This window comes from Phacochoerus africanus, chromosome 2 (genome assembly GCF_016906955.1).
Source record: "Phacochoerus africanus isolate WHEZ1 chromosome 2, ROS_Pafr_v1, whole genome shotgun sequence".
NCBI classification, from domain to species: domain Eukaryota; kingdom Metazoa; phylum Chordata; class Mammalia; order Artiodactyla; family Suidae; genus Phacochoerus; species Phacochoerus africanus.
The window spans coordinates 122,860,052-122,872,848 of NC_062545.1; the positions used below are offsets into that span (position 1 = coordinate 122,860,052).

Genomic DNA, 12,797 nt, shown 5'->3' on the forward strand with positions numbered 1-12,797 from the left:
TGGCTCTGGTGTAGGCCAGCAGCTGTAGCTCTGATTGGACCCCTAGCCAGGGAATCCCCATATGCCACAAATGTGGCCCTAAAAAGCAGAGGAAAAAAAAACCAACAACCATATTCTCATGGTAAAAAAATTATTAAAGATACAACTGTATATTTTAGGTTCAAAATTACACTAAGAATTGGAACTGAATATAAAAAAGTTTTCCATATCTTTACCATTAACATAAAGCAGTATACCTTTACAAATTAGCTTTCTTCTGAACTTACAGGTTTGGATGTTGGTATTATAAGCACTTTCACATTCTGTTACTATTTTCCCATAAGCATTTAAACAAGTGGTTCTCACATGCGAGAATGCATAAGAGTCACCTGAGGTGTTGTGTAAAAATACAGATTTCCAGGCTTTACCCTCAAATAATCTGATTTAATATATCTACAGTGGGGATCTACAATATACATTCTGTATAAGCATCAGCTGATTCTGATGTAGATGGTCTATAGAAGAGACTCTGAGGAACAGTCATCTATGTTCCATATTCTCTTTCTTCATCTCACTTATTCAGGTGATGTATATAATCCCATTGGTCTAAGAATCATTAATAAACTCATCATTCATGGAGTTTGAGATCTTTCCTAAGTAGTACTTATGCAGTATTTTCATGTCTTTGGTATAAAATTGGGACCAGCAAGAAGAAAACGTGAGGTGAGGTGATAAGCAAAGGAAGTTTTATAGCTAGTTAACAAGAAGAGGAAAAAAAAACAAATAGGACTACATAAATTCAATCCTTAAATTGTTAAGATAATTTTTTGACTGGTTTAATAAAAGACAGAAGATAGCTCTGGAAGAGCAGGTTACCTAAATCCCAGTTCAAAAATCAGTGGACTTAAGCTTCTGGGAAAAGGGAATAGAAGAAGAATTTTTCCCCTGTTCTTCCTATTACGTTTACCTAAAAACCCTTGATGTTATTTGTAAAACACATATTAAAATATTGAAAGGTGGAGAAAAGAAAGCAGATCACTAAAGACCTTGGGACCTAAAGAAAGCAGATCACTAAAGACCTTGGGACCTAAGGATACAGTAAGTTATCTGTTGCCTCAAATAAACCAGACTGGGTATTGGAGAACCAGCAAGCTAGAAATGCACAGACCAAAAAAGCCCCAAGAATAGCCTGCCCTCTAGCCAAAGAACAAGGAAGACAGAAAACTTTCACACAAGTACATGACATAGAAAAAAATGTAGCCCCATCCATACCAGAATGCTCGAGTGGAGAATCAAGACTTCCACCCCTAACAGGCTGTAAGAGGCACCCCAACTCCCAAGCAAGAGTGGTGACAGAGAGGCCGAGTGAAAACCAAGAATTTCATCCCCACACCAACATGTAGAAAGAACCACTCCTCTGCTGTGTCTGTATAGATCACATAGGAAGCCAGCACTTCACTTTCACCCAAGTTTAAAGAAGGAGCCCTACCCCCTCTTCCTTGGTGTCAGAGGAACGCTTGCAGAGACTCAGGACTTTCACCACTGCTTAGCGATAATGAAGCCACCCCTTTGAAGTGTCAGTGGAGGTCACATAATTAGAGATCTCTACACTCTGTCTCAACACCATGACCAAAAGAATTTAATGGACATCTATAGAACACACCACCTGACAATAAGCAGAATATGCATTCTTTTCAAGTACCCACACCATGTAACAAGAGAGATCATATCTTGGGCCATAAAATAAACCTCAATAAACTTAAAACAACTAAAACTATAGAGTACTTTCTCTGATAAAAATGGAATCAAACTAGATCAATAACAGGAAAGACAAAAGGAAATTTTCAAATCACTTATAAACTAAACAATACCTTTCCATACAATCCTCCCAGAAAATATAAGAGGAGAGAATACTCCCAAGCATTTTATGAAGCCAGTATAACCTTGATACCAAAACCAGAGTAGTGAAAAAATGAAAACTATAGACCACTATTCCATTTGAGCAGAGATGCAAAAATTCTTAACATGGGTTCAAGAAATCTGCAAAAAAAAAAGTCTAGATTAATAAGTGAGGTCAGCAAGATTGCACAGTACAAGATCAAAATACAGAAATAAACCCATGCACTTAAGGTCCACTAATCTACAGAAAAGGAGGCTGGAGTAAACCATGGAGAAAAAAGACAGTCTCTTTAATAAGCGGTGCTGGGAAAATTGGACAGCTACATGTAAAACAATCAGATTACAACATTTCCTCACATCATACTAAAAAACATAAAATGGATTGAGGATCTAGATAAAAGACCTGAAACCATAAAACTCCTAGAAGAGCGTTTAGAAGAGAACATAAGCAGACATTCTTTAACATAAATTGCAGCATTATTTTCTTGGATCTCTCTCCTAAGGCAAAAGCAATAAAAGCAAAAATGTACAAATGGGACCTAATTAAACTTTAATGCTTTTGCACAGCAAAGGAAACAAAACAAAAAGACAACCTATGGAATGGGAGAAAACATTTGCAAATAATACATCCAATAAGGGCTTAATTTACAAAATATACAAATAGCTCATATAACTTGATATCAAAAAAACAAACAACCCAATCAAAAAATGGGCAGAACTGAAAAGACATTTTTCCAAAGAAGACATATAGCTGGCAAATAGGCACATGAAAAGATGTTCAACATTGCTAATTACTACAGAACTGCAAAACAAAGCTACAATGAGGTATCACTCACACCTGTGAGAATGACCATTATCAAAAAGTCTACCAAAAACAAATGTGAGGATGTAGAGAAAAGGGGATGCTCGTATATGGTTGGTGGGAATGTAAACTGACGTAGCCATTGTGGAAAACAGTATGGTGGTTTCTCAAAAACCTAAAAATAGAGTTGCCATATGATCCAGCAATCCCACTCCTGGGCATACATCTGGAGAAAACTATAATTCAAAAATACACATGCACCCCAATGTTCATAGCAGCACTATTCACAATAGCCGAGACATGGAAACAACCTAAATGTCCATCAACAGATGAATAGATAAAGAAGATGTGGTACCACATATACAATGGAATACTACCCAACCATAAAAAAGAATGAAATAATGCCATTTGCAGCAACATGGATGACCTAGAGATTCTCATACTAGGTGAAGTAAGTCAGAAAGAGAAAGACAAAAACCAGATGATATCACTTATATGTGGAATCTAAAATATGACACAAGTGAACTTATCTACAAAACAGAAACAGACTCACAGATAGAACAAACTTGTGTCCTACTGTATAGCACAGGGAACTCTATTCAATATCCTATAATAAACCATAATGGAAAAGAATATGAAAAAATGTACATATGTATAACTGAATCACTTTGCTGTACAGCAGAAGTCAATACAACACTATAAATCAACTATACTTCAATAAAATCAATTTTAAAAAAAAAATAGATTTTTAAAAAAATTAGCCAAGTGAGATGTCAGGGAGAATAAATAGACAAGTAAATAGTTAAATGACAGATGGTAATCACTGGGGAAACTGATAGCTGAAGGAGTTAACTGAGTAGAACTGAATGATTTCTGAGGAAACATATTGTTAGTATTTTATTTTTATAAAAAATAATGTTATAACCATTTATGATTCAATATACTTTGCTCACCCAACTCATAACTTGAAGAAATCTCTGTGGATAGAACACATTTTCCATATCAAGTAAAGAGAGATAAGACTGAACTGCATAAAGTCTTAATTGTTGATTTTCTGTTTCATCATCAAAACCTACAAAGAAATTGATATACCATTTTAATTTCCACTAAATCCCTAAGGACTCTGTAATGAAAACATTTAATTTTAAAATCTTTACTTTGTAGAATGCAATAGTTCACTAACCTTCTGCTAGCAGCCTTAGAAAGTTATTGGGAATATCAGGATGCATCACATCTCCTCCCACTGAAAACACAGCATTCATTGTCTGAATAAACCATGCATTATCAGGAGCATATGTGTCCACAGTGTTAAGAACAAGTGCACTTCTAAATGCCACTTATTAAAATTATCGTTTATGTATCAACCTTTAAAAAAATAACCCTCAATTCATCCTAGTCTGACATTTATACCTTTAACCTTTACCAACAAATTGTTCAACAGTTCAGTTTTATATAAAATAGGTGCTCAATAAAAGCTTATTTAATAAACTTAATAAGCCAGTTCATGTTGCTTTTTCTAGTACTGTATCTTGCATGTAACAGGCATCCAGTAAAGAAATGTGAAATATCTGAAAGAAATGTTCCAGTTAACTATGGACAAATACATCATAGAAAATGATATGCACTTCAGAGACACTAAATATGCACTTCAGAGACATGTGTCATGCCTTCCTGAGCAAGTTGTTTACCCTCTTTCATAAACTGGTCCTCTTCAGTTCTAAATTCTTTCATTCTGCTGGCCAGAGCTATAGCACTGGCTAGGACAAAACTATAGGTAAGCAATTTCCAAGATAATCTGATTAACATTATTCATTCATTCAATATTAGATTTAAACAACGGACATCTTAAAATGAATGATGAATATCCTTACAAACTGCGGAGTTCTTCTGACTTTTTAAAAACAAATAGTAAGAAAAGTAACAAGTGAAAGGAGTTCCCAACAATTTCAAGTGACAATTTGAACTGAACAATAGTGTAAAGGGTAAGTTTTAACATCCTGATCCCTTCCCACTCCCCCAAAACAAGACCTTTTACACAGAAGAGAAACTGATTAGGAAATAGAGTCAAAGACAAGAAAGGACTGAAAGAGGAATCAGACGGAGATTCCTGTGTCTTTCTGCTGACCAATGGAATAAAGAGAACCAGGAAAATTAGTCATCCCCTAGGAAGTCTATACAAATTCTTGTTTTTGACAAGAAAGGCTTGATTAGCAGAAATGGAAGTTACTGCTGGATCTCTGAACTCAGTCTGCAAGTGATCATGTCTATACTAATCATTTTAAAGTCACTGTGTAACTAAAGGTATTTTTTGGCTCTCGGTCCAAACAAAGGATATTTCTCAGCCAGTTCAGCTATTTTGCCAACCAAATTGACAATAATATATTCTTCTTTGCTCTGTTGTAAATATTCAAGCATTTTCTGGACAATCACTGTTATATTCTGTGCATTAGTAATTCTGTAAAGAAGTTCCAGTGTCTATTTAAGAAAGAGAAATAAAAACAGTATTATAAAACTACAAATGAAAACATCAATAAATACTGTAATATACAAATTTATAACAGTTGATTCTTCCACTTTTTAAGTAGCTCTATTGGGAAGTCAGTTAATATATACTCAAGAAATGAACATTTTAGCTGGAAGAGAACTTAAGAAAGGTTAAAACTATTATTTAAAAAAAAAAAAGAATTATAACCAATCCCAAAGTCCACATGCCTTCCATTGATATAATTATGATCTGGTATCACTACATGACAGGCTACATAAAGACTAAAAAGTTAAAAGGTTTATAATCTATTTTCTAAAAATGTAACAGCTTCCTAAACCTACATTACTTATGCTTGTGTGTGTACGTGTGCACACGCACATGTGTGTATACACACATACACATAACAAAAATCCAATCTTGCAAACTGCCTTTTCCGCACAACCCAAATAACAGAACACAACACTTGAGTGGTTTGTCAGCTAAGGGCAAGTGGTCTCTAACAGATGGACAAAGTAGCTCAAGTACTTCAAAGGCCAGCAAGGCCTACATTTAGAATCTTGGGTATCAAGGAAGAACTGTTTTATAGTTTCTTTCTCAGTGCTGAGGAATATACCTCTTGCTATTTCATGTAAGATCAAGGAAGACCAGTACCAGAGTAGGCTCCCATTTGGCTGGCTTTCTGAGGCCCCATGTTAAGGTTCTAAAATACTACAGTTCCTAGAAATCAGTATGAGACAAAGGACAATAATGAGAAAGTATTGTATGTATAGTGGCATTTCAAGATCAAAATCTTTGGTGCAAGAGAATTTCCACATTCCCTATTTGTCAAACTTTTTTGAAAGGGTTCTTCCTCATTTTTCAATCCTTAGGTTCAGGGCTTCAAGCACAAAGGGTAACGGATTTTGAATTTATTTTTGAACTGTTTCAGTTAATCCTTGACACAATTTAAAATCTATAAATACATACGTTTCCCCATCAATAGCTTTCAACTTATGAAGCTGCCTCAGACATGCTTCCTGTACACCCGAAACTGTATGTCACATATTTTAAGATAATCTACACCAAATTTACTTCCTAGTCTTACTCTACAACCATGAAATTTAGTATTTCGGGGACTGAATGGGGTATGGTATCAGGAATGCACAGCTAGAAGTCTTTTCAGTTAGCTCCTTCTTGCCTTCTTTTCCCCTGTTATGAAAGAAAAGTAATAATTATCAGGTAAAAGGAAATCCCAGCCCCAAGCAACAGGTCACTCCATACCCAAGGACTAAAGTTCTCAAATATAACTACTGATGGAGGGTTAGAAGTGACAGTGGCATTACGGAGATGGTACTACAGTGCCTTCTTAAGGCACCACTGATCCTCAGTACCTTCCCCAAAGAATCCAAACCACTTTTTCCACTTCAGGTAATAGATTAAATAGATCAGACTTGGTAATTGCAAAAGTTGTTTTGTTTCCCTCTGACTTTCATTTTTAAATAAGAGCCCCCAAATTAAATAGAGCAATAAAAAAAAACTGTACCTAAGTTAATCCTGATCAATTTAGTACTTAACCACACAAAGAAAATGCATGCTCTATATCTGTTCAAAGTAGAAGACCAATATAATTATTTATTACTGTCCCTTGGCACCTTCTCATTTTTGTACTATGTTTATACAAAGAAACTCTTATATCTATAAATTTCCTGGGTTCAAGAGCTCCCATCGTGGCAGAGCGAAAATGAATCCGACTAGGAACCATGAGGTCGCGGGTTCAATCCCTGGCCTTGCTCAGTGGGTTAAGAATCTGGCGTTGCTGTGAGCTATGGTGTAGGTCACAGACGCGGCTCAGACCCCATGTTGCTGTGGCTGTGGTGCAGGCTGGCAGCAACAGCTCTGACTGGACCCCTAGCCTGGGAAGCTCCATATGCCTCAGGAGCAGCCCTAAAAAGACAAAAAAAAAAAAAATAATAATAATAATAATAAACAAATAAACTTAAATAAATAAATAAATAAATTTCCTGGGTTCATCCCAGGCAGGTAAAAATTTTCGGAAGATTAAAAGTATGGATTATATATATATATATATATATCTCCATATTTATACACATATATATACATAGATGGCAATTTCTCAAAATATTATTTCAAAACTAGTACCTTTTAAAATTCAAAATTCATAATCTTATCTTTTAAAAATTACAATTGTTTAATACCATACAGTGTTCTCTCAATAAATTACTTTTAACTCATTGCTTTTAAGTAATTTAAATGTTAAGTAGATTCTTTTTATCTCTATTTTTTTTTGGCTTTTTTTTGTCCTTCTTAGGGCTGCACCTATGGCACATGGCGGTTGCCAGGCTAGGGGTCTAATTGGAGCTACAGCTGTTGGCCTACACCAGAGCCACAGCAACACCAGATGCGAGCTGCATCTGTGACCTACACCATAGCTCATGGCAACGCTGGATCCTTATAGCCCGCTGAGGGAGGCTAGGAATCAAACCCAAAACCTCATGGTTCCTAGTCAGATTCATTTCCCCTGTACCACCATGGGAACTCCTCTATTATTTTTAAAATTAGAAATAAAACTATCTACTTTTCTTAACTAGGTCCCATATACCTTTATTATTATTATTATTTTTTTTTTTTTTGGCTGTTCCTGTGGCATGCAGAAGCTCCCAGGCCAGGGAATGAACCCAAAGCCACAACTATAACCAGGCCCACAGCAGTGACAACACCAGATTCTTAACCCACTGAACCACGAAGGGACACTCCATATACCATTTTAAATGAAGGTATAGAGTAATTTCTCTGTATCAGAATTAACGGACATATCTACACAGACATCCAAGTAGATACTAAAACAATTCTATAAAAGAAAAAGTTGAAAAAAATCAAGTAAATTAGACACCTTTCCTTCTAAGAAGTTCAAACATTTCAGGAGTATATTTATTCATTTTTTTCAACATTCCTACATATTTAATAGGGAAGTATTGGCCCATTTTACAGGTGTTAAGGGGAAAAAAAGGAAAAAACTCAATTATCATAAATTACATGCTAAAATTTTACTAATAGGAAGATCTGGATATAGAATTTATGTTTCCAAATGAAACAATCCTGGACCAAAAAGATACTAATGAACCCAATACAGGTAAATGGACCTAACTCCTCTGACTCATAATTTAAAACCATTCTTGCGGTTACTGACACAAGTGCTTTTTAGAAAAGTCCCTTTAACTTCAATAGAAAGGATAAAATGCATTCAAAATTTAAAATACACATGTGTGTATATACACACTGCCCATCATTGTACTCTCTCTCCACAACACCAAATAAAAATTTGAAAACTGTTACATTTCACATACACTATTCAAAATACCAGTTTACCTCTCTTTTAATAATGGGATCAGGATGGTCTAAGCATTCAATTATTGTCATCTGGTGTTGAAGAGCCAGAGTGGGATCCTGTTGGATAACATAGGTAAGAGCCTTCAGTCCTAGAAACAAAAATAACATTATAGAAAGTGACTTAAAACAAATATCCAGGAGTTCTTGTCATGGCGAAGTGGTTAACGAATCCGACTAGGAACCATGAGCTTGCAGGTTCGATCCCTGGCCTTGCTCAGTGGGTTAAGGATCCGGCATTGCCGTGAGCTGTGGCGTAGGTCACAGATGCAGCTCAGATCCCGCGTTGCTGCGCCTCTGGCATAGGCCAGTGGCTACAGCTCCAATTAGACCCCCAGCCTGGGAACCTCCATATGCCTCTGGAAGCAGACCTAGAAAAGGCAAAAAAGACCAAAAAAAAAAAAAAATTCAGCAAATTTTAAAAAGTTCTTTTTGTAATTTTCATCAAAAGAACCAAATATCTGGGAGTGCTTGCAGTGGTGCAGTGGATTAAGAATCCGACTGCAGCCACGTGGGTCACCACAGAGGTGTGGGTTTGATACCCAGCCCATCACAGTGGGTGAAGAGGATCTGACATTCCCTCAGCTGCAGCTTGGATTCAATCCCTGACCCAAGAATCTCCATATGCTGCAGATGCAGCCATTAAATAAACAAACAAACCAACTATCTTACCTAAATACTTGAGATTTATTTTAGGTGACAGAACGAATTTTCCAATGCACTTGGCAGCCTTCTCAAGTAATTCCGATTTAGGATAAATAGAATAGACTGTATGTACACATTCAAATAGAATAGCTAGAGAAATAAAATATTAAAATGTCAGGGATCATAGTAAGGCATAATAAAAGGTTATATTTGTGTAGAACTCATAACAAAACAAACTTATTTGAAGGACAGTTTTAGACAAAAATCTTATTTGTGGAAAATTTTCAAATATAAGAACCTTATTGTTTTCAGGCTTATACAGTTATTCGGATTATGTTACCACAGTACAATTTAAAGAGGATTGCATGTATTAATAGATAAGAATGATATATTCATTCATGCAACAAATATTTCATGAAACCTCCCATGAGCCATTGTTTTACTAGTATGGATAACAGCGATGACAAAAACCCCTGCCTTCAAGGAACCCACATTCTAATGGACTCTAAGTGATATATTTGTCATTCCTATAAAACACAGAGTTTCCATTGTGGCTCAGCGGTAACAAACCTGACTAGTATCCAGGAGGATGCATGTTCGATCCCTGGCCTTACTCAGTGGGTTAAGGAACTGGCATTGCCATGAGCTGTAGTATAGGTTACAGACACAACTCAGATCCCACATTTCTGTGGCTATGCTGCAGACAGGCAGCTGCAGCTCCAATTCGACCCCTAGCCTGGGAAATTCCATATGCCACACATGAAGCCCTAATTAAGGGAGAAAAAAAAAAAGATATCTCCAACACTCCTTGAATGCTTCAAAAGAATTTATTCTCAGGAAGTTTCTACCACTTATACACAGAAACTGTATATGTAGTTTATTTCAATGTCATTTATTTCAGTATAATCAACATTATAGTGCTCTAACATTTACTACAAAATAGGGCCACTACTCAAAAATCTTCAGGTCACTTTTTAAAAATTAATCTCCAAGGATATAGAAAATCTACTAAACATCCTGATAGTGTCCAAATTTGATTTTCTAGTATAGTCAAAGATCTAATAGATGACCAAAGTCGACATTAAAATTTTTTTCAAACTCTTTTAAAGACCATGAGTCAAAGAGCTGGAGCTTTGTCATGGTAAAGAATCATCACTGAGGCACCATTAAGTCCTGCATGTCCTATGGAATCACAGTATGAGAAGTGAGACACAAAATCAATAGACTTAAAAACAGTTCTACTACAAGCTGAAGCATACTGTGTCTTTGACAGAATCACTCCTGCTCTTTTACATAACAAGCGAACATTTATTTGTGTACAAAATATAAGACAGATCATGAATATTCAACTAGCTTTGTTACACACTGCTAAGCTGCCTATCAATTAATATACATAAATTTTGGGTAAAGAGTTTTTTTAAAAAACAAACAAAAAAAAAACACTTTCTAAGAAAGGAGAGAAGAACTCAGAAATAAACACTTTTAAGAAATAAACATCTAAGAAGGGAACTGATTTTAATTAAAGGAAAACCGGAGTTCCCGTTGTGGCTCAGTAGTTAATGAATCCGACTAGCATCCATGAGGTTGCGGTTTCGATCCCCCTGGCCTCACTCACTGGGTTAAGGATCCGGTGTTGCCGTGAGCTGTGGTGTAGGTCGAAGATGCAGCTCAGATCTCACATTGCTGTGTCTTTGCCATAGGCCAGCGGCTACAGCTCTGATTAGACCCCTAGCCTGGGAATCTCCATGTGCAAAAGGATAAAAGACAAAAACAAAAAACAAAAAAAAGGAAAACCTACCAAGTATCGAACCTAAAAAGATACTTCATATATCCAGATCTTTATTCAGTGCTACAAAAAAAAGTTAACTTTATGACTTCATGGACTAAACAGAGAAAGCCTAGTCAACTGACTAATCAGCTAGGGCAGAAGCAGACAAACTACCATGAAACCCAGCCCTCTGCCTATTTTTGTAAGCTGTGAACTAAGAATGATTTTTACATTTTTGAGATGTAATTAGCATATAAAATTATTAGTTTTAGGTGTACAATTACATTTTTAAAAACAAAGGCGAATATATGATAGAAACCTATATGACCTACACAAAACCTAAAATAGTTACTATCTGGCCCACTTTTCAGAAAAAGTTTGCCAAACTCTGAACTAACATGATAGTCCTAAGTAAGATTCAAAGTGATGATGTTCTATTTCTATCATAACCAACATATTTTCCTTGATAGCAGAACTCTCCTGCTATCAAGATGTTTTACTAACAGAAGCTTCTCATTACCCATCTAAAAAGTAAACTTTTATATTTATATTTAAATGCTTAAGATTTCTGAAAAGCTAGTTAAGGTATAATTAACAGTTCAAAAATTGTATGTATCAGTCAACTATGGCATAAATGAGCTCAAATAAACTTAACAGGATTTTGTTTGTTTGTTTCCGCTGTGTCCAGAGCATGCGGAACTTTCCAGGCCAGGGACTGAACCTGTGCCAGAGGTCTCTTACAGCGCAGCAGGTTAAGGATCCTTGGGTCGCTGCTGTGGCACAGGTGCAATCCCTGGCCTGGGAACTTCCACTTGCCACAGGTGCAGCCAAAATATAATAATAATTTAGAAGCTAAGACCCTTTATTCTCCAACTCCACAAAAATTTGAGTATAACTCCATAAATGAAAAAGTAAGTCACTCTGCTGTCTCCTCACTGCAGTGGTTAAAAGAAAAGTGCCTCTGAGAATTTTTAAAAGTAAAAATGCAATGTGGAGCTTGGTCTACTCTTCCAGAACAACCCAGGTCCTAATCAAAATATCACCAAGGAAAAATCACCAAATTAAAATAACGTTTTAACATTTTTGACACTGTGGTTTTATCATAAATATTTTGAGTTTGATTATACACAAAATGTAGTGTTCTGCTGAAACTCTTTACTTTCATTTTAAATAAGTTATCTATTGTCACCATTCTGGTAGGGAGATGGGGGGTACCGTCCAATGAGGGTGGTAGTCCAGATTCTCCACTCTGCCTTTTTTAACACCTGGAGAGGGAGGGAATGCTGATTCCTTCTGGGTGGGGGATAAGAGTATCCTGCCTGGGAGAGGGAGGGGCACCCCATTACTGCTCCTTATGTGACCTCCACCTGTTCAGTGGTAAAAGCCCTAACTATCCACTAGGCTTCTTCTAACACCACCTCAGGAAAGATGAGAGGGGTACCTCATTATTACTCCTGGATAATGTGAAGTCCAGGCTTCCCACATCGTCTCCACTGACAATGCCAGGGAAGGCCCCCCTTAGCATCTGGCAGGGATGAAAGTGCAGCTGCCTCTCTTGGGCTTCTCTACTACCAGTACCGTGTGGGGGTCAGGGACCTCATTATACCTGGTGAGGGTGGAAATCTTGCCTCTCCACTCAGCCTTTGCTACTATGGGTGATCCACAGTTTTTTCTGTGTGGTGCTTGACTGCAATAGAAAGGTTATTTTCTAAAGGTTTTCTATCTTGCTAGTCTGCCCTTTTCTCCTTAGTCCTTTGGGTAGAGAGTAGGCTGTTTTGGTGAGTTTTTACCTGCACTTTTTGGCATTCTCAGGCTGCTGGCTCTCTAGTACCCAG

General features: G+C 36.6%; 1 protein-coding gene across 4 annotated transcripts in view; it reads right to left on the reverse strand.

Moving 5' to 3' along the window:
* Positions 1-12,797, reverse strand: part of AP4E1 (adaptor related protein complex 4 subunit epsilon 1) — a 64,727-nt gene that overhangs the window by 25,090 nt on the left and 26,840 nt on the right. For 2 of the 4 annotated variants that reach the window (XM_047766354.1, XM_047766356.1), the window contains exons 9-13: positions 9,222-9,344; positions 8,532-8,641; positions 5,016-5,155; positions 3,864-3,976; positions 3,634-3,752 (exon numbers count right to left, since the gene is read on the reverse strand). In XM_047766354.1, coding sequence (XP_047622310.1) covers positions 3,634-3,752; positions 3,864-3,976; positions 5,016-5,155; positions 8,532-8,641; positions 9,222-9,344 — 605 coding nt within the window. The remainder of the gene's footprint in view (positions 1-3,633; positions 3,753-3,863; positions 3,977-5,015; positions 5,156-8,531; positions 8,642-9,221; positions 9,345-12,797) is intronic. The other 2 variants (XM_047766355.1, XM_047766357.1) reach the window with 2 other exon arrangements.